At 43.4% G+C, this 21,423-nt stretch overlaps 1 protein-coding gene across 5 annotated transcripts; it reads right to left on the reverse strand.

The window, feature by feature from the left end:
- Positions 1-118: 118 nt before the first annotated feature.
- HMGXB4 (HMG-box containing 4) lies at positions 119-16,334 on the reverse strand. Of its 5 annotated transcripts, none has more exons than XM_086611108.1 (11): positions 16,274-16,334; positions 13,964-14,069; positions 13,220-13,368; positions 11,804-11,879; positions 9,519-10,693; positions 7,700-7,781; positions 7,145-7,209; positions 6,751-6,856; positions 6,020-6,189; positions 4,685-4,807; positions 119-2,785 (listed from the first exon to the last, which is right to left on the reverse strand). In XM_086611108.1, the coding sequence occupies exons 2-11, from the start codon at positions 13,992-13,994 to the stop codon at positions 2,741-2,743; spliced, it is 2,022 nt and encodes a 673-aa protein (XP_086467234.1). In that variant the 5' UTR covers positions 13,995-14,069; positions 16,274-16,334; the 3' UTR covers positions 119-2,740. The 5 variants fall into 5 exon arrangements, with proteins under 5 accessions (XP_086467234.1, XP_009988166.1, XP_086467230.1 ...); XM_009989864.2 differs by lacking the exon at positions 16,274-16,334 and having other exon boundaries at positions 9,519-9,536; positions 9,765-10,693; positions 13,964-14,033; XM_086611104.1 differs by lacking the exon at positions 16,274-16,334 and having other exon boundaries at positions 13,250-13,359; positions 13,964-14,102.
- Between the last annotated feature and the right edge of the window lie 5,089 nt (positions 16,335-21,423).

Genomic DNA, 21,423 nt, shown 5'->3' on the forward strand with positions numbered 1-21,423 from the left:
GCCGAGGCTGCCACGGACCGACACTCGGACCCCGGAAACGCGGACGAGCTCGTAACCGGCTCAGATCACGACCTGACGCGGCCACGCCTGACGTCCCACGTAACGCACCCGCCTCGAGCCCCGGGCACTGCTCTCGGCACCACCGACCTGAGCTGCAGGGAGGCAGCAGGGAGGAAAAACGCCCCGGTGCGACCCGCAGCGCTCGATGGGACGTGTCCCTTCAGGAAAGTCCCCAAATTGTCAATACTCTTTGAGCCACGTTTGGGTGAACTGTGCTGCTGGACATAGCACAGCCTGCCTGCAAACCGAGTTTAACAAGTTTAGAATTGGACGTGTTTTGCTGAGAAATATTAAATACTAATGACAACAGTTGCAGAAAACACAGTGCATGCCAGAAATGAATGACAATACTCCAAATGTTAAAAAAAAAATTATATTTTAATTACAGTACAAAAAAGTTTCTTTGTATAATTGTAATGTAATCTGGATCAAACAGCAAGGAAATAACAAAAATATAAAAACTGCTAAGTCTTGCCAAAGTTTTCCCTCTAGTACGAAATACCACAAGATGCAGATTATACAAAGTGTACAAATTTTAAATAAAAATACAATACACCAGGGTTGTGTGTTTTTAAAACTCTTCAAGAGTTTTCCATTATACAGATGACAAAGCTAAAGCTGATCCCCTTCTGATCCTCAGAGAGCAGATCTACCCCTTCACGGCGCTCTCAATTGTAAAGGGCTGGAAAGAGCCAGTGATTCTGTGCCACTCCCAACAGCAGCTGCTTCAGTACAGGCCAGGATCCGAAGCGGGATCAGACTGCCTCCCTCCTGGGTCCTTCCCAATTCCAGGCTCATTGCCATTAGTCATATATTGTTAAAACATGTATGTTCTGGTCTGGGGCTTGGGTTGAGAACTTGTATGGTGGCCTGAAAACCTTCTGCCTCCTCCACTGACTGAGAAAACCTAATACTGCACTGAGAAAAGCTCCAAAAGAGACAGACTACCTTGTGTAGGCACAGCTGAGGAATACATGGTAAAGAGGAAGGGGGAAAAAAACCCTCTTGCACCCCTCTGAGGATTTAATTTAAATATTATTTGGGACTCAGCCACAATGAGAGAGAGCTCACTTTCAACTGCCCTAAACAGAAGCTCTACTTCACATTGTAAGTAAAAAAGTGCTCTTCTGTCATTTTAAAACGTTAATATTGTAAGGCTGGAAAGGTTAGAGTCAAATTATATTTCGTTTTTATTACGTACCTTCACAAGATATCCTGTTTCTACAAACACTTAAAATCTTCCTGGTGTTTCCTCATACAATGCCAATGCTTACTACTACACATATAGCTGGTTCCTGCAGGAAGTGGGGTGAGGCAAACTTGATTCATGTTTTCCACACAATGTTGGTAGAGGGAGGGATTTTTGCTTTTAAATTATGTGTATATACACACACACGGAAATATACAGGATAAATTAAAATCTCTTACAGATATTGGTAAAAGTTAAATACATGAGATATGAACACCACATACACATACATACAGACACACAAAAGCCTATATGAGTATCAAGTGCTCTCTTGCGGCTCCTCTTCTAGAGGAGCAGAAAACCAAACACCAAGTATGTGGCTGGAAGGTAGAGGAATCGGTCCAATCAACCCATATGTGCCTTACTCAGCCGTAACTGCTTCAAACTGGTCATTAGTCACTGCCTCACAGCAGCACCATGGCTCTTTCAATGCTGCTGGTGAAAGGGATGGGGGATCAGCGGTCTCAGAAACCAAAGTTATCTGTTCACAAAACAGGTGCAAGACAGGCAGAAGCAATCCAAATTTTTCCCATTTGCTTCCACACTCTCCTCCATCAAAGCAGGCTGACTATACCCTGGAAAAATCAGCAGATCAGAACTTCATTCTCTCAAGCCAATGCAGCTGGTTGATACATCATGCTAATGACGATTTGGGTGCAAGTCCACAAGAAAAGATTAAATTTGTTGTCATCTTCCACTTTACTTCAAATGCCAGCTGATGCTGACAACTTTCAGTTATTACTGGCTGAAGAGGAGGGGTTGGAAGAAGTGACTTAAGAGGCAAAGACCTCTCTATCTCTGATCAGCTATCCAGCTTTCCCTTCAAGCAGTAGACTTTAAACTGAAAACCAGTTAGAAATATGGCTGGTGAAGAGTTCAGTTCTATTCCTTGGTCCAAAATACACTATCATCTCTACCTGACCGTAGAATATCAGATTGCTTTAGTTTGGAAGGCATTATCAGGAGGTCATCTGGTCCATCCCCCTGCTTAAAGAAAGTCCAACTACAGCAGGCTGCTCAGTTTCTGAACATCATCAAGGATGAAGAGTGGACAACCTCTTTAGGCCACCCGTTTCAATGACTCCTATCATGGTGACGTTTCTTTCTTTGTATCGAGAATTCCATTCTCTGGCTGCTTCCCTCACTAAAGAATCTGAATTTAAGGCGAGTGTCTCAAAAGCTTTCTGAATTCTTCATACAAAATACTTTCAGATTGGAGGGCGTTTCACTCACCAAAACAAAAGGGTTTTCTCAGCTTAACTTCACAACTTCTCATAAAATAGAAGTCATATAGTTACAATCCTATGCATATACTATACAGATAAAAAATTTTAAAACCCTACACACGGAGCCCTTTGGGAGTGCCGGCGTAGTGCATATGTACGCAAGTCAGTTACGCAGAGGTTGAGTACATCCCAGGATCCTTTGCCGTCAAAGTCCAGGCATGATGTAGGCGATGTTGTCTAGTGTGTTTGACTGGGAAAAGAAATTCAGTATTTTTTTAGTGTCAGGTAATGACTCCAAATCCTTGAAAAACAACACAGACGAGGGTACTAAGCATGTTCACTTGTCTTACAAGTTGTCATACCATGAGAACCAAATCTGCCTAGTCATCACCACCACTGCTAGGCTTATTTTCACATTTTCAGAAACGTAAGTTAACTAAACATAAAGGCAGCCTCAGTATTTGTAAGCATCTGAAAACAATGAAAATGTTTGAGGCTTTCCTTAAGTGACCTCCTCCTTAAAAAGTCCATACTCTATCTCCGAATTTGAAACAAGCCACATCAACCACATGAAAGACTAGTGATGAAAGACTTGACCAAAATGATCACAGTTGTAGCATATAACAAAAAAAAATTACTTGACTTTACACTCACAAGTCCTTTACGCAATTCAAACACACTCACTAACAGTGTGTCAGACAATGTGCCTTCCACTTTTCCTTGCAAAATGTAACGGAATTCTGAGAGTAAGAGTCCTTCTCGTGCACATCAGAAAACAAGACCCAGGAGAATATTATCTGTATGTTATTCAGACGCAATATTTCAGTAAGCTCAAGCCTGTGGCTAGACGGCCTTAGAAATACCACCTTTTATTTGCTGAAGACAGAGGAGCTGGATGCGATTCTAGAATTTAACAATGCCACCTGCTGACTGAAAAGATAAATTGCATTCTACGTGCAACACGACCACTGACCATTTTATCCACGTCCTGAAACACCACTGCTGTTATGTATCTGATGGTAAAAATCAGAATAATTTATTTATTATTAAGTCTGAATACCAGTCTTCAGAAGTGAAGGGTAAGTGCCTAAATCCACCTGAAGCTCAACTGCTCTTTGTAACAATAAGTTGATAAGTTTCCAACGTACGCACCATGAGTCATGTGGTGTCATTGCTCTGAAGGCACTTGGCAAGCCAGAAGGAAAAAAAGCACAGGATGTTTTTCGATGGCTTAGGATGGGAACAGCCTGCTGACTCAGCTTGTGTGTAGACAGCCAGTTTGTGGGAGCTCACAGCCTAAGCTGTCAACTTTGCTGTTGTCAATAGTCCCTCCTCAGAATCAATCAATGTTTGGGCTGCTCTATTAAAACATGCCAATTCATATCCCATTTTTGTTGTTCTCTTTGCCAGATTTGTCTTTAATCTCTTAACTTTTGCAGACTATATATTTATTTTTCATTTCAGCTCTACTCTTTCTCTGCTTTATTCATGTCACCTGTTGGAGGTATGACTCCTGATTCCTTTTATGCTGCTGCCATCTTAATTTATGTCCACATCATGCTATGTAGATGCCACAAACTGTTGCTAAATCAGGGCTCAATGGAAAGCATAGTTTAAAGTGGAAAAGAACCTGTAGTTATGCAGTTCCTTAAAATAGAGACTGTTCTTTTCTTGGAGAAGGTTACAGCCACATGTAGAAGGCCCTACTCAATCACACTAGGAATCTTGAGGTCACAAGTTATTTTTTATGCTATTAAAGGAAAAACATATTGTGTGATACAGAGCAGCTAGAAGGTGCTTTTTATTTTCTAACAGAAAATTAGAAATTTCAAAAATACTGGTATGTGCACAGGTATTTTTATTTGACTCAGATGGATCGATTCAGTCACTAAAACAGGACCTACACACTACAGTCAGTGGTACAAATATCAAGTCAGTTACCACTGTAAAAAAATGTTGCAAAATACTATAAAACAGTAACATTTCAAAGAATTTCAAGAAATACTGCTCTATAAAAGTGTATGACCGAAACAATTTTCGTATTGCACTGGAATTATCATCACATCATAAGACTGATTAATCAAAAACCTCTAGCTGGACTCTACTGAAATTAACAGTGCTGGAATGAGAATAACCACAAGGAACTCACCAAAACGTGCTTAGGGCAGCCATTCAACTCAGGTAGTTGCGTGGTCAGACATGCTAATGGGCCCAAAGCACAGACAATTGAATCTAGAAGGACTGACAAACTTCCTGAAACAGCCACCATTCCCTGGAAGTAAGGAATGAAAAAAAAGGATAGGAATGAGTACTGGGAATTATGGTTTGTTCACAACTGTATTGATTCTCACACAGATACAGTATCTTCATTCCTGAGCTCCTCTAGTCCACTTTCATTATTTACACAGTAACAAAACTATGCCACGCACTTCACAGACTGCTGGCTCAAAAATTTTAAGAATCCAGTAGGCAATATACTGATGAAGGAAAAAAGCAGGAACACCAGAAAACGTCAGAAAGTTTTCAGTTGCATAAAACATTTAATTCCACAATTTTTGTGGTAATTTCTTTACCATTTCATACCATCTATTTTGTTAACTACATGAGTCCTAAACACAATAGTTGTTTTATTACTGAAGTCCAAATAAATGTGCAGTCTGTAACAAATGTTTTAGTTATTGACACACTTTCAGGAAAGGGAATTTGTTTGTGGGCTCTTCTGTAAAGGGGGAGATTTTACTGTGATAGTTCCTCTGAAGAACGACCTCAATCGGTCATACCAAAGCCAAAATGCAAACACATTTATTTTGCTGTTGGTAAAACAAGCAAGCATACTGGGATGAGCTGATCCTAAGAGCCATAAAATTGAATGATATTATTTGAGCCAAATATGTGTTCTCCTTAGAGGCTGAGCTAAGTTCTGAAAGTAAGTGTATATGTGCACATGCCTGCCTAGAATCACTATCATCTAACAGTAGGAAACCAATAAAATATGACATCTACATTACCAGGTAACCTGAAACTATAGTAGCCTCTATCTGAAGCACTGGCAATATGATACTGACAGAAAACAACAGGACATGCAAAACCATCTTGGTAAAGGCCTTCTCTGATGGTTTTCTAAGAAGGCTTGAGACAGTAACAGAAACCAGATCAGAAAGTGGCAAAGACAGCAAGGAAGTACGAGATCCAAGGTGAACATATAGTAAGAAAAGACTGAGGATTTTTTTGAACTAAGAATTGCCTTCAAGGACCTAGAGCTGCAAAGGACCTGTCTTTCTTTGATGCCTACTGTTTACTGAGAAACAAGGCTTTTTATTTCACTGAAAACAAACAGCAATGCATCAAAGAGACACAACCCAATCTCTAATTTCTCTTCCTAACAGAAAAGCATTGGCTAAACTTCTAAGTAAAATAACAACATCCTCCAATCCTGCGTGTAGATGATAGGACATCACTGTGACATTCCTGGTTAGAGACTCACCTCTGTTTCCTGCAGTCTGTGTCCAATGAGGCTCAGAGATTCACCCAGCAACTGTAAGTGTGCAGCTACATCAATAGGATCTGTGTCAGGGACTTTGGCTGGTGAGGAAGACACCACCACGGTGCTCGTGGGGGATTTCTTATGAGGGGAAACCACTCCTGTTGGAGAAGCTGGAAACATGCTAATTAAAATCCCATATTCTCTTCTTTCATTCTTTTACTTACAAGCCTATTTACTTCGTAAAGTTCAAATCTCAAAGGCATGAGATGCTTAAATAGTTCTGTGGACCTGGTCCTCCAGCCTTTGGAGTCAAAACCTTCTTTTTATGTATGCAAAGCATCTACCTCAGCTGAATGCAATTTGGGAGATTTGGTTTGGGATATTTGGTAAACAGAGATACCAAGCCAAGAACAACTCTTTTTCCTCTTGCAGCAAGCAAATCTGACTAGAACTTCCCTGCTGCCTCTTCTTGGTTTACATTTCAATCTCTCGGCTGCTAAAAACAGTATCATTCTACAAATTAGACAAGGAAATATTTTTTTTAAAAGCTGACATCATTCTCACTCTCATAGAAACATTGTTTTTGAGTAATACGATGAGTTCAATGTCAAGACTTGTGAGAAAGCAGGTACGAACGTGAAGCAGGAAAGGACCCTTGTTTGTATTCCACAGGCAACACTATCTTCCCTGCCCAAGAAAGAAGACCAGAGCAAATAGAGCGCAACAATTACCTTTTATTTTTGGTGCAACATCTGAAGATGATGCCTTTCTCTTCACAGTGGTGGCCTCTGCTTTATTCTGCTTGTGTTGGAGATACTGAGCTTTCTGTTTCCAGATCTGCAGTTACCAGGGTATGAAAAGAAAGATTAATAACATTAGGTAATTCTGTTACCTGATGCCAGGACCTGGAGGCAGAATGATGTTATGTAGCTAGCAAGTGAAGCAATACCATGAGAAGAAAATGGATGCTTTTATGATCGCAAGGGCAAGGTTTTCATACTTTCCATCTTTACATACTTTGGGGACATAGGTAGCATTTTTCAAGGTATGGTGGCAATGCTGCCAGCATGTTCTGACCTAAGCATCTAGTTTACAGAATTACTAAAACATCTCTCACACACTCACCAGTTTATCCTTCTCAGGTAGCTGCTTCCACACCTCTGCCAATTTTTTACTTAGCTCTCCAAAATCTAGCAGAAGGAAAGAAGGAAAAGGTTTAAAACAAATGAAATCATAAAATCATGGAAAGAACATAGGAAAGTTACTGGCCTATTCATACACCTTTAGGAAGCAACCCATTCCACAACCAGAACTCTTCACACTGTCCTGAAAATGATTGCCTGTGTGCATTCCCATTCTTGGTTAAAAAGAAAAAAAAACTGGTACCAGGAATTTAAGGTCACACGTGTATATACAGCAAAGTGACACAATGAAGATAACTCTTTAAGTAAAGGAAGAAAAAGCTAGTAATTTCTTTATCCAGATTCACAGCTTGGTTGAAATGCAATGAAAGCAAATAACGAAATCCACTCCTGTCTCCTTTGCCACTTATTCAAAGAAAATTGGCGGATTCTTTGCACTCTGAATATTAAGATAGGTATGAAACTGAGACAGTATATTTTGCTAATTAATCTGGCTGGTGTATAATCAAGTGAAGAAAAGGCTAGATTATTCTCTCACCTATTCCAGGGTGCTCAGACACAATAGTTGTACGATATTCCTTACAGAACACTTGATAGGCAGACATGTTTTTCTTCTTTGGCTAGTCAGAAGAAGAAAAGGAAACAAAAGATTTTTAATTATAAGGAGACCTACTCAAATTTAATAAGAATTGGCATTTATTGAAGACTTAAAGAAAAATCATAGAATCATAGAATGGCATAGGCTGGAAGGGACCTCAGAGATCATCTAATTCAACCTCCCTGTCATGGGCAGGGACGCCTCTCAACTAGACCAGGCTACTCAAGGCTCCGCCCAACCTGGCCTTGAACACCTCCAGGGAGGAGGCATCCACAACTTCTCTGGGCAATTTATTCCAAAGTCTTACCACCCTTGTACTGAAGAATTTCTTCCTAAGATCTAATCTAAATCTGTTCTCCTTCAACTTAAACCCATTTCCCCTTGTCCTATCAGTGGACACTCTTGTAAAAAGTCCCTCCCCAGCCTTCCTGTGTAGGTTCCCTTCAGGTATTGGAAGGCAGCTATTAGGTCCCCCCGAAGTCTTCTCTCTTCAAGGCTGAACAATCCCAGCTCCCGCAACCTGTCCTCGTAGCAGAGGTGCTCCAGCCCCTGGATCATCTTTGTGGCCCTCCTCTGAACACGCTCGAACAAATCTATGTCTCTCTTATGGTGGGACACCAGAACTGGACACAGTTCTGCGTGGTACTTAAGATGTGGTGCTTAGATCAGGAACCTAAAAAAGCAGTGTTTTGTATGTTCTGTCTGAATTTAGTGTTTATGAAAGCACAGGAACTAGCCAGAACCAGTCTCAGCACAAAGCTTATCTTGCAACAACTCTGTTAATGCATTTCATTCACAAGATACAACAACCTGCTATTCTAAGTCCAGGATCAAAATACAACTCTGTTAATATATTTCAGTTTTAAAACTTAAAATTAAAAATATACATCTGTCATGCTATCCACAGTACCTATCATAGATCTGTCAAAAGAATTCAGTCCTCATCATAATGTTTTGTTCCATTCCTTGCATCCTCACAAAACACTTCGAATTGGCAGTAAAATAGACAGTGTAAGTACATTGACAGCAGAGGCATAAGCAGTTGCTGAGCTATGATGAGAGAAAACTTAACAAATAGAACAGAACAATGGCTGAAGAAATTAGGGCTACGTCTGCCCATTTCCTGACACAAAGCAGCTCTTGTCTATCTGAAGATACAGAAGTTGCTTTTCCCCATTTATATACTTCCACAGCTACAGTTGTATCACCTGTAAACTCATTCATATGCTAGCTACCATTTCTCCTACTCATATTTTTATACACTAACCATAGAAAACTGAATTTAAGAGTACAGGACAAAACTGGGAACGTGGTAGTGTCTAAGAATTTCATTTGAATACAGGGGTAAGTAGGCAAATGTCTAACTTTTCAGGTTAGAGCTCGATTCCTTTTTACAGGAACTGTGAAGATGGATCACTAGTCCAAAAGTCTGCCTGGCAATAGCTAGAACCGGTTACCTTAGAAAATGATGCAGTTGTGCTTGGTACATAGCCTGGACCAAGCAAACTAAGTATAACTTTTTCAAAGAACCTCTATTGGCTAAAGATTGCCTGTGCCACAAAACCAAAACAATACATATTCCTTTTTCTACAAACAGAAATCACAGTGGCTGACACATTTTTCCAAACACGCTTCAGTGAAACCATCGATCCTGGTATCAGTTATCTTTCCGTTTCAATTTAACACGCCTTTGCAATGGAGTGCCTAATTCACCATTACCCATCACCCATTTTCTATTTTCCCTCCGATTTTTCCTTACTTTTTCTCTTTCTCTTTCCTTTTCTCTTTCCTTTTCTTTCTCTCTTTCTCTTTCTTTTTCCTTTTCTTTTTCCTTTTCCTTTTCCTTTTCTTTTTCTTTTTCTCTTTCCTTTTCTCTTTCCTTTTCCTTTTCTCTTTCCTTTTCCTTTTCTCTTTCCTTTTCCTTTTCTCTTTCCTTTTCTCTTTCCTTTTCCTTTTCTCTTTCCTTTTCCTTTTCTCTTTCCTTTTCCTTTTCCCATTTATCAGCTTTATCCTTCTCCTTGTCTTCCTTTTTCCTCCTCTTCTCACCTTGACCATCTGAGTGAAAAACAGCAGGAGGGGGTGGAGGAAGAACATAGGAGGTACCGGGAGGAGGTGGTGGTGACACTGTTACTTCTGGTACTGCCACAGGAGCATGTCCAGAACTTTTTCTGGACTTAGAGTGCTTCTTGTCTCTGTGTTTCTCCTTGTCTTTTTTTTTCTTACTTTTTTTTGACTTCTTCTTCTTCTTGATTTCCCGGTAGGAGTCATCTATCACTAGCTCTCCAGCCTCCAACTCCCCACCAGAAGAGGAACCAGATTCTGGTGGTGCCTCCATACCTGATATCTCATACTCATTCCCATGGCCCTCTGAAAAAAGAGAGGTGTCAGCACCAAAACTGTCAGAGGGTGGATGTGGGTCTGGAGGTGGTTTGTGCTTCTTCCGGGATGACTTCAGGAAGCTCTGCAGTTCATGACCCAGAAGAAATGAGCCTTGCTCGTCTCGAGCTGATTTCTTTGAAGATTTCTTTGCAGCTGCTGGTGCTGAAGAGTAGGAGAAAGAATCATCATCTGCTGTGCTACTTTTCTCTTTTGGTGAAAGGATGAGCTTCATCTTCAAGCCATCAGGTTCACGAAGTGTAAGTGTCTCTGTGTTCACATAGAGAGGTTTCATTTTTTTAGATTTGTGGAAGCTGCCATCGTCCACTGAGTGCTCCCCACTACTCCCACTCAGCTTCTTCTTGTGGTGCTCTTTTTTGCTTTCGGAATGGCCAGAGGAAGAATGAGATGATTTTTCAGAGGTCTTCTTTGAAGACTTTGAGCTTGTGGCCAAAGGTGAGGTGATAACCTTGACTAAATCCATGGTTGTATCAGCTGAGGATGGGCTAGAAACTGCTTTTTTCTTCTTCTTTGATGGTAGATCCAAAGGCGGAACACCTGAAAAAGAACAAGAGAAATGTACATCAAGATGATTCCCTTAAAGACAGCATTACACTAGTCCAAAGAAGTGAAGTGGCAATCCTGCAAGACATATGATTACAGCTAAGAGAAGCTGTGGATGCCCCATCCCTGGAGGTGTTTAAGGCCAGGTTGGATGAGGCTTTGGGCAACCTGGTGTAGTGGAAGAACTCCCTGCCCATGGCAGGGGGGCTGGAACTAGATGATCTTTAAGGTCCCTTCCAACCCTAACCATTCTATGATTCTATGATTTATAATGGATTTGCATCCTGGCTTAAACAGATCTCTGAAGCTTGTAGCCAGCTCAGCATGGCCTTACTGATACAATTCAGGAGCTGTAATGCCCGAGCTGGTCAAATAAGTTAAGGCAGGAAGACAGAGTAGGGAGTTCTTTAAGTTTTGTCAAACTCTGTATTCTATTGTGAAATAACATATTTTGATGAAAATGTATCTTATTGAAATCACATCTCAAGTGCAAGGTTTTTGTGTCATTTTTAGCCAAGGTGAGACCAATGAATTGAAAACACAAGCTTCTTAAATTCTGAAAACAGATTTTGACAAAATTTCAGCTTGGCTTTCTCTTTTCATTGGGCCAAAAATAAATGTTAAATCTGTTAAGCTTTTATGAATAGAATTGTCATTTTCTGGACAGCTTGTGAGAATGTTTCTGTACTTAAACTGAACCCCAAAGCATTTATTTTTCACCCTGACGCATTCTATTTTTATAAATCCAGAGAAAGTAATACTAGCTGCAAGTAAAATTAGAGTTTGTAATGCAGTAGGCAAAAAAGAAATGCAAATGTCAAAGGGAAGGCACGGGTTAAAAAACTACAATTTGTCAACGAAAAGAGGGGTGGAAGATCTCTACCCCTAACAACAGCAATTTGTTAAGTTAGACTGAAAATAGCATTCCCTAATCTTTTGCGGTCTGGTGCTGAGCAGCGACAGGTTTCTCATTACTTGTCCTAAGACAGGCTGATGTACTTTGCCCCCATAAAGTGCTACCCACAAAGCTTCATGACATTAACAGCACCCTTCCCTCAAAGTCATGATTTGTTAGCCCCTTCCCCTGCCTGATTACTATCTTACTTCTGTGGCAGAACTCATCGGAGGAGTGCTTTCTTTTCTTTTTGTGAGGTTCTGTCCCCGGAAAAAGGTCACTGTCCTAGAATAAGAATAAAGAAGTTGCTGACAAACAAGGGAGAAATACCATGACATTCACATGGATTATTGACACAGGAGATATCATTTACATATTAATTTGTAGGAGATATCAAAAGTTATTTGTACTACTGTAACATCAAGGAAACCTAAGTACGAACCAGGACCATTATTCTAGGTGCTAAAATAAGCAAAGGAAACACACTCTGTCGCCAAGAGCCCACAGTGTAGGTTTAATATAAGAGACAAAAAGCACAGTATGGATAGGTGGAAGAATGCAAAAAATGGTATACTAGTCAGGATTGGTTTCAGCACATCAGCCACCAAACCAGCATCAAGCTTTCTGTAGGCATTGCACCACAACAGGGCTATAAGGAAATTGAAAGACAGACCTCTATAGGGAGCTTCTCCCAAGTGAGAAGAGCAATACCCAAGAAAACTTGAAAAAGCACATTTGAAAGTGTTAAGAAATGGGCAATGAAAGCCAGCACCTGGAGATCAGCTGACGAGTTGATAAAAGGCAGACATCTACCTCTTAATGAAGCTAAGAAATAACTAAGCATGCACAGGCTGTTAAGCCTTGAAAATTAAGGCGAGCAGTTCATGCTTAATATGCTGGAGAAGATAGAAGAAGTGAAAAGAAGTGAAACGATGTACAGAGAGGTGACAAAATGATGGGCCAAAAAAATGACCTTAATATCTCATATCACCCAATTATTATATCCTTCTTGACCAATTTATGGTCTGAAAGTGAAGCTTCTCTACAGAATTCCATCTGCATGGTAGAAGATTTTAACTTTAAACTAGAACTTCTTTTCCAGGCTTAAAAAAAAAAAACAAACCAATCACAAGGCGGTCACCTTCGAGCTAACAGCAGGAATTTTAGCTCAAAGAGGAAAGTTTTGAAGAAACGTAAGTTGTCGCTATGTGACTTCAGAGTTAAGGCCCCAAAGAGGTGAATAGGGCCAGTTCATACCTCTCAAGAGCTATCGTTTCAGGGTGTCTGCAGAATCAGGAATACAACAGTGCATCAGTTAACATTATATTGATCCTTTGCTGGCTATTTATAAACCACAAATTCTAAAATTTTGTGTGAAAAGTTATTCTTGCTATCTTATGACTTGCAAGGTTCCACAACAAGATTAGGGCAGTATCCTATTACCCTATTTTCTGAGGCCAGAAAAATCAGTGTCAGTTGTAATTGGGATTGACCTTTTCCCCAGGAAAGTTACTGAACAACACAGGAATGATTAGCTGCTCTTGCTGTCTTCTACATGCATTTCTATATAAAAAAGAACAATAAACCCACCCATCCCATCACTAGTTTTACACATATGCTTACACCTTCAACCGTTTCTCTGAGGGCTTCCTGACCTGAGTCGCTATCTCATCTTCCTCTTGCACCAGATCTTTGTAAGAGCGCTTTTTATCTCGCTGTATCTTGCCAGTTGCCAGCCCCACGTCATCAACACTTCGGTCACTCTCTAGGAACTCTAAGATTTACGTGAAATGGGAAAAAAGGAAGAAATTAAATACTTCATTAAGGAATGACAGACATGTGGACTATGGACAAAATAAGATAACAGCAGACATTGACACATAATGATGCACAAAACCCAATAAGCACAGGAGCCTAAAAGATATCAGTCTGTGCTCTCTGGCCACAGGGATGGGGCTCAGTGCTCTAATGCTATAACACAATCACTCAAGAGTTTGTTTCTAATCCTTGTATATTTCTTCCTAAAGACAACTGGACTTAGAAATATTACCATGACTAAACATATCCCTATCCCTGGTATCCTGTTCCATTGACCTGGCAGGGAGAAGAAAGGCTGCAGTGGCACAGTTTCCAGTCAAGGGGTTTGCATTAGGAAATACCATCTGTTTCTCTCAAATTCTAATCCCAGCACTTTAGACCTGGAAGTCAAGGGCTTAGGATCCTTCAGCAACTTGGCCAGATTAAATTTAAGGGTTCCACAGCAGACTAGCTTCCTTTCCCACTCTGACTCCATGGCCTGGCAAGGGCTACAGAGGGTACTTTTTTTTTTTTTTTTGGCAACATCCTCTGAGATTATGAAGCAGTCATACCTTCTTTCTTCTTGGAGTCATCATAAGCCATGGTGGTCCTGCAGGAACCTGAGAATGTGTTGCCACGTCTGGGCTCCTTCCCCCGTTCCCATCTACAGGAAAAGGTCTGAGAAACAGAGAACGAAAATAACCCTCCCATAAGAAGAATCACAATGTAAAACGGGAAACTTCCTCTGAACCAAGCGAAGATTCTCTGGAAGACAGCGGGAAAAGAGGCTACCTTCTCGTCAGTTCATGCTCACCCTTCAAGCTTGACAGAAATTTTTTTTTTAAATTAAAATAGAGGTTGTTCTTCTGTTATTTTAAAGACATAATAAGACCACCTTTTCCTTGGAAAATCTCCAAATCGCTTAAGTAATTTATTTACAAAAACAGAAGGAGCGTGAGAAGATGGCCGAGTTTGATTTTCATGACACACAAAACTGCACCTGAACTTCTGTCAAAGCCATTTTTTGTCAGAAGCCAATGTAGCAAAGAATGAGATGTTTAAAGAGAAATTCCAAACCCTTGAGTCTCAGATGAAGTGAAGGAATAGAAGAAACCAGGTTGGAATCATTGTGCTACAAAATAATTATTTCAAATGTTTTGAAATAAAGGATTGCTCATTTTGTAGTGAAGGTGTACATCCTTCTGATGTGTTTCCTGACACTACCACTGCAGCCATTCCGAACGCCAGCCTGGGAGAGGGAACGGAAGAAAGCAATCCTGTTCGCTCGGGCTTCTGCAGCACCCCAATTCCTGTCAGCTCCCAGGTTTCAGGCCTCCTCTAACTGAGTCATTCTGTTCCATAGTTGCTGGCATATAGCAGGACAGTGCCTTTATGGAGTAGCTACACTCCGGTTCCCTCAGAGTAAACTGCTTTTGTTCTTCAGTCATCAGCCAGCTTAACATGGAAAGATTGACCGTCTTCTCATAAGCGATTAAACCAATTTCTCCTAACTGATTTTGTGCATTTGTGTACACATGGGTAAGTGTGCCACGAAGTATCGCTCCCAAAGCCCATGCAGCTTTTCTTGCTAGCTGCCACAGTGATCTTGCCATACTGGAATTACATTTGTAAACCTAAACAGCAGGGAACTTGTGCTCGTACATCCCTGCACATACCTCAGTTTTATAAATAATTGGCTGAGAATGTACATAATATTCATCCTATAGTGGTTACTTAAGTGAAACAACAAAGTTTCAACTAAATCAAGCTTGCAGGTAGACAGGAGATGTTTCTGTGTAAATTCGTGAGAATTAACGTTATTTCGTTAGGTTTTGGGCAACCATCCACCACAAAATGTTTTAAGCCCGTATTCTGACCACTATACACTGCTGGTAGCAAGCACAGCAATTTATAGGCAGAATTTATGTATACACACTAGAGCACTTCACTTTACAATAAAAAAGAGCATCTTGCCATTTGTGGGCTCACAATCTTGAACCAGATCTCATCAACATTTCATGTTTGGTTCTCAGTTGGCATATGGACTTCAGTGGGAACACACATGACATAAGCAATTACGCTCAACAAGACTAGAGCCTCATCTAGACACTGCTCAGCAAAACAAAGCTGAAGACAGTCACGCATGAAGCGATGACTTGGAGAAACTAAGATTTGCTTATGGTTACATGCATACTTTTTGCTCCCTTTTTAAATATTATTTGCGTGGCAGATGTAAAGGTTGATAGATAATGCCCAAAGGGAATTACAACCTAGACCTCTAACCCTGCAAATACAAAACATATCCTTCCTTAACTTGTCCTATACATGCTCATTAGCTTCCCCTGCCTCAGATCCTTTGGTTTCAGCAGTAATCACACAGGTTCAGCGGAAAATCCCTCTCCACGCCTCCCGTTCCTTAACGCGCACCCTTGCGGGATCAGGGCCACGCGCTGCTGTTCTGCAGCCCCCCAGACTCCACAGGGACCCGGCACTTCGGTCCCCCCGGGAGGCTGCACACCCCGCTGGCGACACACCGCGGCGGGTGGCAGCGGAGGGGCAGCGGTAGCTCGGGCCGGGCTCCCTCGCCCCATTCCCGGCTGGGGAAGCTGCGAGGGCGCGGGGGCAGGCAGGTCCCGCCGGGACTCCCGAGAGCGGCGGAGAGGTCAAACGTCGGCACCGGCCCGTCCGCAGACACGGGATCAGGATGAGGATGGGGATCGGTCCCGTCCCGCCACCCCGCGCCCCTGGGGCGCCCCAAGCCGAGCCCCGCGCATGCGCGCCAGCGCCCCCAGGACCTGTGCCCTGCCGCCGCCCGCGCCCCTCTCGCCGCCTCCGTTTGAAGCGGGCTCGGCTGCCCCGTGCCCGCCCGCCGGCCCTCTCACCTGAGCGGGCTCCGCCGTCGCTCTAGCCCTCGGCTCCACCCCTGCAGCAGGCCTGAGCGTGCCCCGGCGGCGAGGCCACCCGGCGGCGACAGGACCTGCCAAACCGCAGCGTGGGGAGGCGCCGCGGCCGCCTCACTTCGCGCCGCCGCTTCCCGCCGCGCCGCCGCCGCCCGCGGCCGCCATCTTGGAGAGGGAGACAAGGGACACCCGCCCGGTGCCGGGGCCAGGGGCAGCCAGCCGAGCACCGAGCACCTCCAACGTGGCACCCGCGGGCGGGGGAGAAGGCGGTGAGCGGGATTGCCGAGCACATCGATGGCCGGTCAAGGAGCGCCGTTCCCCGGGGTCGGGGTCTGAGCGGGGACGGGGCTGCCTCCACCCCGCACCGGGCGGTACGGTCTTGAGGCGACAACCGCCATGCGTTTAGCGTTCCCCGCCATGTCTCGCCGCTCCTAAGGCGGGCGGGGTTCGGAACACCGTGCGCCGGGGCCTCCCCAGCGGCTTGGCCCCGGGGCCTCACCTGAGGCCTCCTGCCCCTCGCCCGCCCGGTGCAAGGATGCGGGCCCCGGGCTGGCGCCACAGCGCACTAGTGTTCGCGCTAGGGGCTGGGCCGCCCACCGTGCCCCCAGACACCCCAGCGTGGTTGCCCGGGTGCCACGTGCCCCCTCAGAGTGGGGGGGGCTCAGGGAGCCATGAGTGGCCCACGCACAGGGCGCCTGTGCTCTGCCCGGGCTCTGCCCTCGACCACCTCGTGCGAAGCGCGCGCCCACCTTCCCCCTGTCCTCGGCACAACCTCCTCCTGGTGCTGCCGTGGCACAGCTTGCCCTCTCTCATCGTCCCTTTCTTTCAGAGGCAAGTCTCTGAGCTGGCTGGGCTTGCAGCGTGGGTTAGTCGTTAACGGGCTGCTTCTGCCTGCCGGTGGGTCAACGGGAAAGGGCGAAATCCTGTTACTAAGCAGTTACCGAGCCAGCGCTTTCGTGGGATTAGTCATGCGTGCACATGAACAGGCACATCTCCTGTAAGCCTGAGAATCTGATTGCCCGAGGAATTGGGTGGATGCACTGCACGGGTGGAGAGCCAGGACCAGCCCAAGCTGCGATAAGCGTGTCTGAACAGCACGCTCTGAGCTACTGCCTGAGAAGGCATGCAGCCAGCCCTCACACCCTTCCTATGAACTGCCCAAAGGTGGCAGCCAAGAGAAAGGCAAGTTACCCCTAGCATCTTCTAAAGGGCTCGGTGGTTACTGCAAAGGATTCAAGGCAGGTAAAAAAGCTTAAGAAACAGCCTGATCAGAAAAGACAAGTCTTTTTCCCATCAGGTTAGCCTTTCTTCACTCTAACTGCTCAGGAGTACCTGTCCAACAAGTCTCATTGAACTCTTACCTTAAATCCCATCATCTCCACTGATGCTGAAGTCTTTTTATTTAGATGCCGGCAGACACTCACATGACTCTTTGTCAGAGGCTGCTCACGGTCACATGCTGTCTACAGACTACAATTCCCAGCCATGCCTGAGGTTAAACCTGACCCATCATAGATGTGCTGGTTCTCCAGCACTTGCATATTTGCCTTCTGGTCCTGCTGATGCTTTTGAGTCCTAACAAGTGCATAATGATGACAACAATTATTTGTGGTACAGTAGGGCCTAGAGGAATTAGAAGATGATAGAGGCCTGTGTCTGTTACACTGTGTGAATGCATAGTTTGATCCAAAGTGGGATCTGCTGTAACACATCGGATTAAAACCTGCCAGCCCTTAGGGTGAGCACAAGGCCTGTGAAGATGTTCTCTGTCACTCCTTACCCTCCAACCCATAACCCAGGGAGGAGCTACCTTGGGTGGACAAGAGGTGGACAAGGGCCTCTGCAAATTTATCACCAGGACCTTGTCAGAGTTGGGCTCACTGAGACCTGCTTTTTACGTCTGATTATTGATGATGTTTCTAGAGGTTCCGATGATGGATCCATACCCCATTTGGCAATGCACAGTACAACAGAAATATGGCTCCTGTCACCAGGATTTTAAGAGTCTTCAGCTTTCTCGCAGTTAACTCCTGGGAGCGCTTGGCCGATGGGTCATGTGGAGGCAGAATGGGAGCAAGTCAGCATAAGCCATTAGCATGGTTGGGAGAGGCTAGGTGCAGCCTGAAGGAATAGGGATACAGATTGCTTTGAAAATTGAAAGCCTAAATTAGCCTGGTGTTTGATGATGGCAAGCATTTGATAATGATAGCTAGTAAATGTGTAGGGATAGTATGTTTAATATTCTGCACCCTAGAATGAGAAAGGATTCTAGCTCCCCTGCAGTTTAATGTTTTTAGTGCTGGATGGTTCGTAGGTATTAGATTGTGTCAGTGATTGTGTGTAGAGGAGACAGAATGAATTTGCAGGTGAATTTGCAAAAATGAGCATTTAGCAGCATACTTGTACGTAAAGCCACTGAAGCACCAATCATTCAGACTTCCCATGGTGAGATCTATCTGTGCTCCTTTCCTCCCACAGAATAATAATAATAATAATAATAATAATAATAATAATAATAATAATAATAATAATAACAACAACAACAACAACAACAACAACAACAACAACAACAACAACAACAACAACAACAACAACATGTAGTCCCTCCTACTGCACTTTTCATCAGTGCAGAAATGCTCAGAAAAACTCATTTCAATTATTCTCATTCTTCAGAGCTAATAAAGGTAGCCAGCCAGCACACACCATTGGCATTTATTGAGTGCTTTCAAACAGCTTAGCCTTTCCCTTTTCTAGAAAATCCAGGGATCCCTTTAGAGTGTACACCTAGATTATACAGGTCAGGTGTGGAGAATGTCAGAATGCTGATAGGAAATTTAAGAGAGTCATAACCCCTTCAAATCTGAAACACCTGATAGAATTGTTTGTACTCTTAAATATTAGAGGTCATAGCGAGGGAATTGGAAAATCAAACAGTCGTCATAGTTTTTAAGACCTAAAGTGCAGCTTCAGTTGATCTCAGGCTATTGTGAGAATACTGCTTATTCATTTTGTTCAGAGCATCTTGCATTCTTTTGCCTACATGCCAGGGAGAGAATCTGCAAAAGGGTACGTGGTATGTTCACTGTGTATCCTTGTCTGCCCATTTTCTCCTGCCTGCACTAAGGTGCATGTTTCTAGATTTACTAGTCCTCTTTTTGTCTCATTTAGTACTTAGTTCAATGGGCTCTCAAGAGCAATCAGTATAAGAGGAATGAATAGTAACATGAGCTTAAGCCCACGACCAAGTTATGTACAGAATTAAGTATGGCACTCAGAGGTGTATGTACAATTATCAATTCTCCCTGTCATAGTTTGTAACTCACAAATCTCTTTTCACTCCTGCCTCATTTTCCCATATTTTTTTCCTAGATTCCAAGATGATTTGGCATTAGCTGAAGTGGGACCTGGGTTAAAACCTCTAATCCCTACCTATCCATGAAAAGCCTGCTTTGCTTTGCACAGATAGTGCTATTATTCTCTGTGCACACTACAACACTTGTGTGTTACTAACTACCAAGCTGCACTTGAAAAAGAAGCACGGCTTGTGACATTTGGGTAGGTTCTATGCACAATAAATATATTTTAAAAGGCTTATGGCTATGAATAGGGAGGAAGTGACCACAGTGTTACAGTGGACCTTAGGTGAAATGGACCTTACATGCCAATTACCTCAGCCATATAATTTCCTTAGTCTTATTATAAAGAAGACTAGTGAGTCCTGTTTGAATGCAAGGACTTGCTTCCTTAGAGAAGCAAAACTTCAAAAGATTTGTTATGTTCGTTGTTCCAGTGTTGGGGATTTACTTAAATTACTTCCCATTTGTCTTCATTTTTTTTTTGCAGGATGCATTCATTTTCTTGCCTCTTCATCTGGCGATACAGTCATTAACGAAGCCCGAGAGCGCGTGCATTCATTTGTAACGTCAATACGACATCCTGAACGTTCCCAGAGCCACAGCGTCTGTCCTGGTGAGCACCTTCTGCCCCTGCTCCTAACGCTGCACCCTCTGTATCCGCATGCTGAGAGAGGTAAGGCAAGGTGAGAGATGTCCTTGTCCATATGGTGGGGAAACAGTACCATGTGTTACAGCAGGATTAATGGGGTCCAGAAAGGAAGAGCATGCTCCTGAGTGTGGTTAGGAAAAGGGAAAGGGACGGTGATGTGGCCATATGCACAGAGCTCTGCTAAATGCAGAGAATCAGTCAGCCTCAGATTTGCCTCTTTTCACTGATTTTGATCTCCTCCTCTTCAGCGCCTGCCAGGGAAGTAGAAGTGGTTTAATCTGAGTTTCACGGAGCTGTACAAAGCCTACGCTACTGCTTTCAGTGCTCAGCTGTCCCTCCATGCCTGCTGGCTGAGGACCTTGCTGGTCTCTGTTGACCATAATTCCTCACAACCCTGGCCCCATAAAACATGAGGCATTCAGCCCTATCTGTATTCTTGTTTTACATTTTCGTTTTTAACTTGGATCTGGTAATTTAATTCATTTCCTCCTCTCACACCTTGACTCTCTCCATTGTAGCTCTCTTCTGTACAGGCCAGACTGTCCTGCTCCTCTCTTTTTAGACAATAGCAGGATCCCTCTTCACTTGTACAAAAAAGCCCATGACTATAGGCTACTTAATTCCTGCAGTTTTCTGTTTACAACAGAACCACAGCTTCAGTATCTGTCTTGCACTGTGTACCAGAAACCATTATACTGCCAAAATTTGTCTTCAAATAATGTAGATGGGTCATGGCTATTTCTGCAGACCAAGCTTACATATTGTTTCTGGTTCTGGTTACAGATGTCGTAGCTGGAGATCAGAACTTTTGGAAAGAACAGAAGACTTCATTGTGCCCTGAACAGCTGCAAAGTGGCAATGGAGTGTGCAGAGAGGACAGGGCTGCCTACAAAACTCTTGGGCTAACAGCTGGGCTAATGCCAACCTCATGACTGTGGTGTGCCGTGATCTGTGGAGCTGCTACAAAAATATAGGCAAGGGGTGATGTGCGGAAAGGGCGGCAGACTCCCAGAGTTTCTAGGCATGGTGAAGGCAGTAAGAAGATGCACTGATGTTGAGACTGGGTGAGGAATAACAAACGGAAGCTGCCTGGTACACCTGCATGCGTAGCAGAGTGGTATGTGTGG

This window comes from Tauraco erythrolophus, chromosome 4, assembly GCF_009769465.1.
Source record: "Tauraco erythrolophus isolate bTauEry1 chromosome 4, bTauEry1.pri, whole genome shotgun sequence".
In the NCBI taxonomy this organism is placed as follows: domain Eukaryota; kingdom Metazoa; phylum Chordata; class Aves; order Musophagiformes; family Musophagidae; genus Tauraco; species Tauraco erythrolophus.

What these genes read in the sequence shown, in the direction of transcription:
- HMGXB4 (XM_086611104.1), bottom strand. Translation starts at nt 14,102, where the DNA reads ATGGGAGGGTTATTTTCGTTCTCTGTTTCTCAGACCTTTTCCTGTAGA. An exon ending in TGACTCCAAGAAGAAAGAAG is followed by an intron (nt 13,360 to 13,963) that starts GTATGACTGCTT and finishes TAGAGTTCCTAG; the next exon opens with AGAGTGACCGAAGTGTTGAT. An exon ending in GCTGCCCTAAGCACGTTTTG is followed by an intron (nt 2,786 to 4,684) that starts GTGAGTTCCTTG and finishes TTCTTTTCCCAG; the next exon opens with TCAAACACACTAGACAACAT.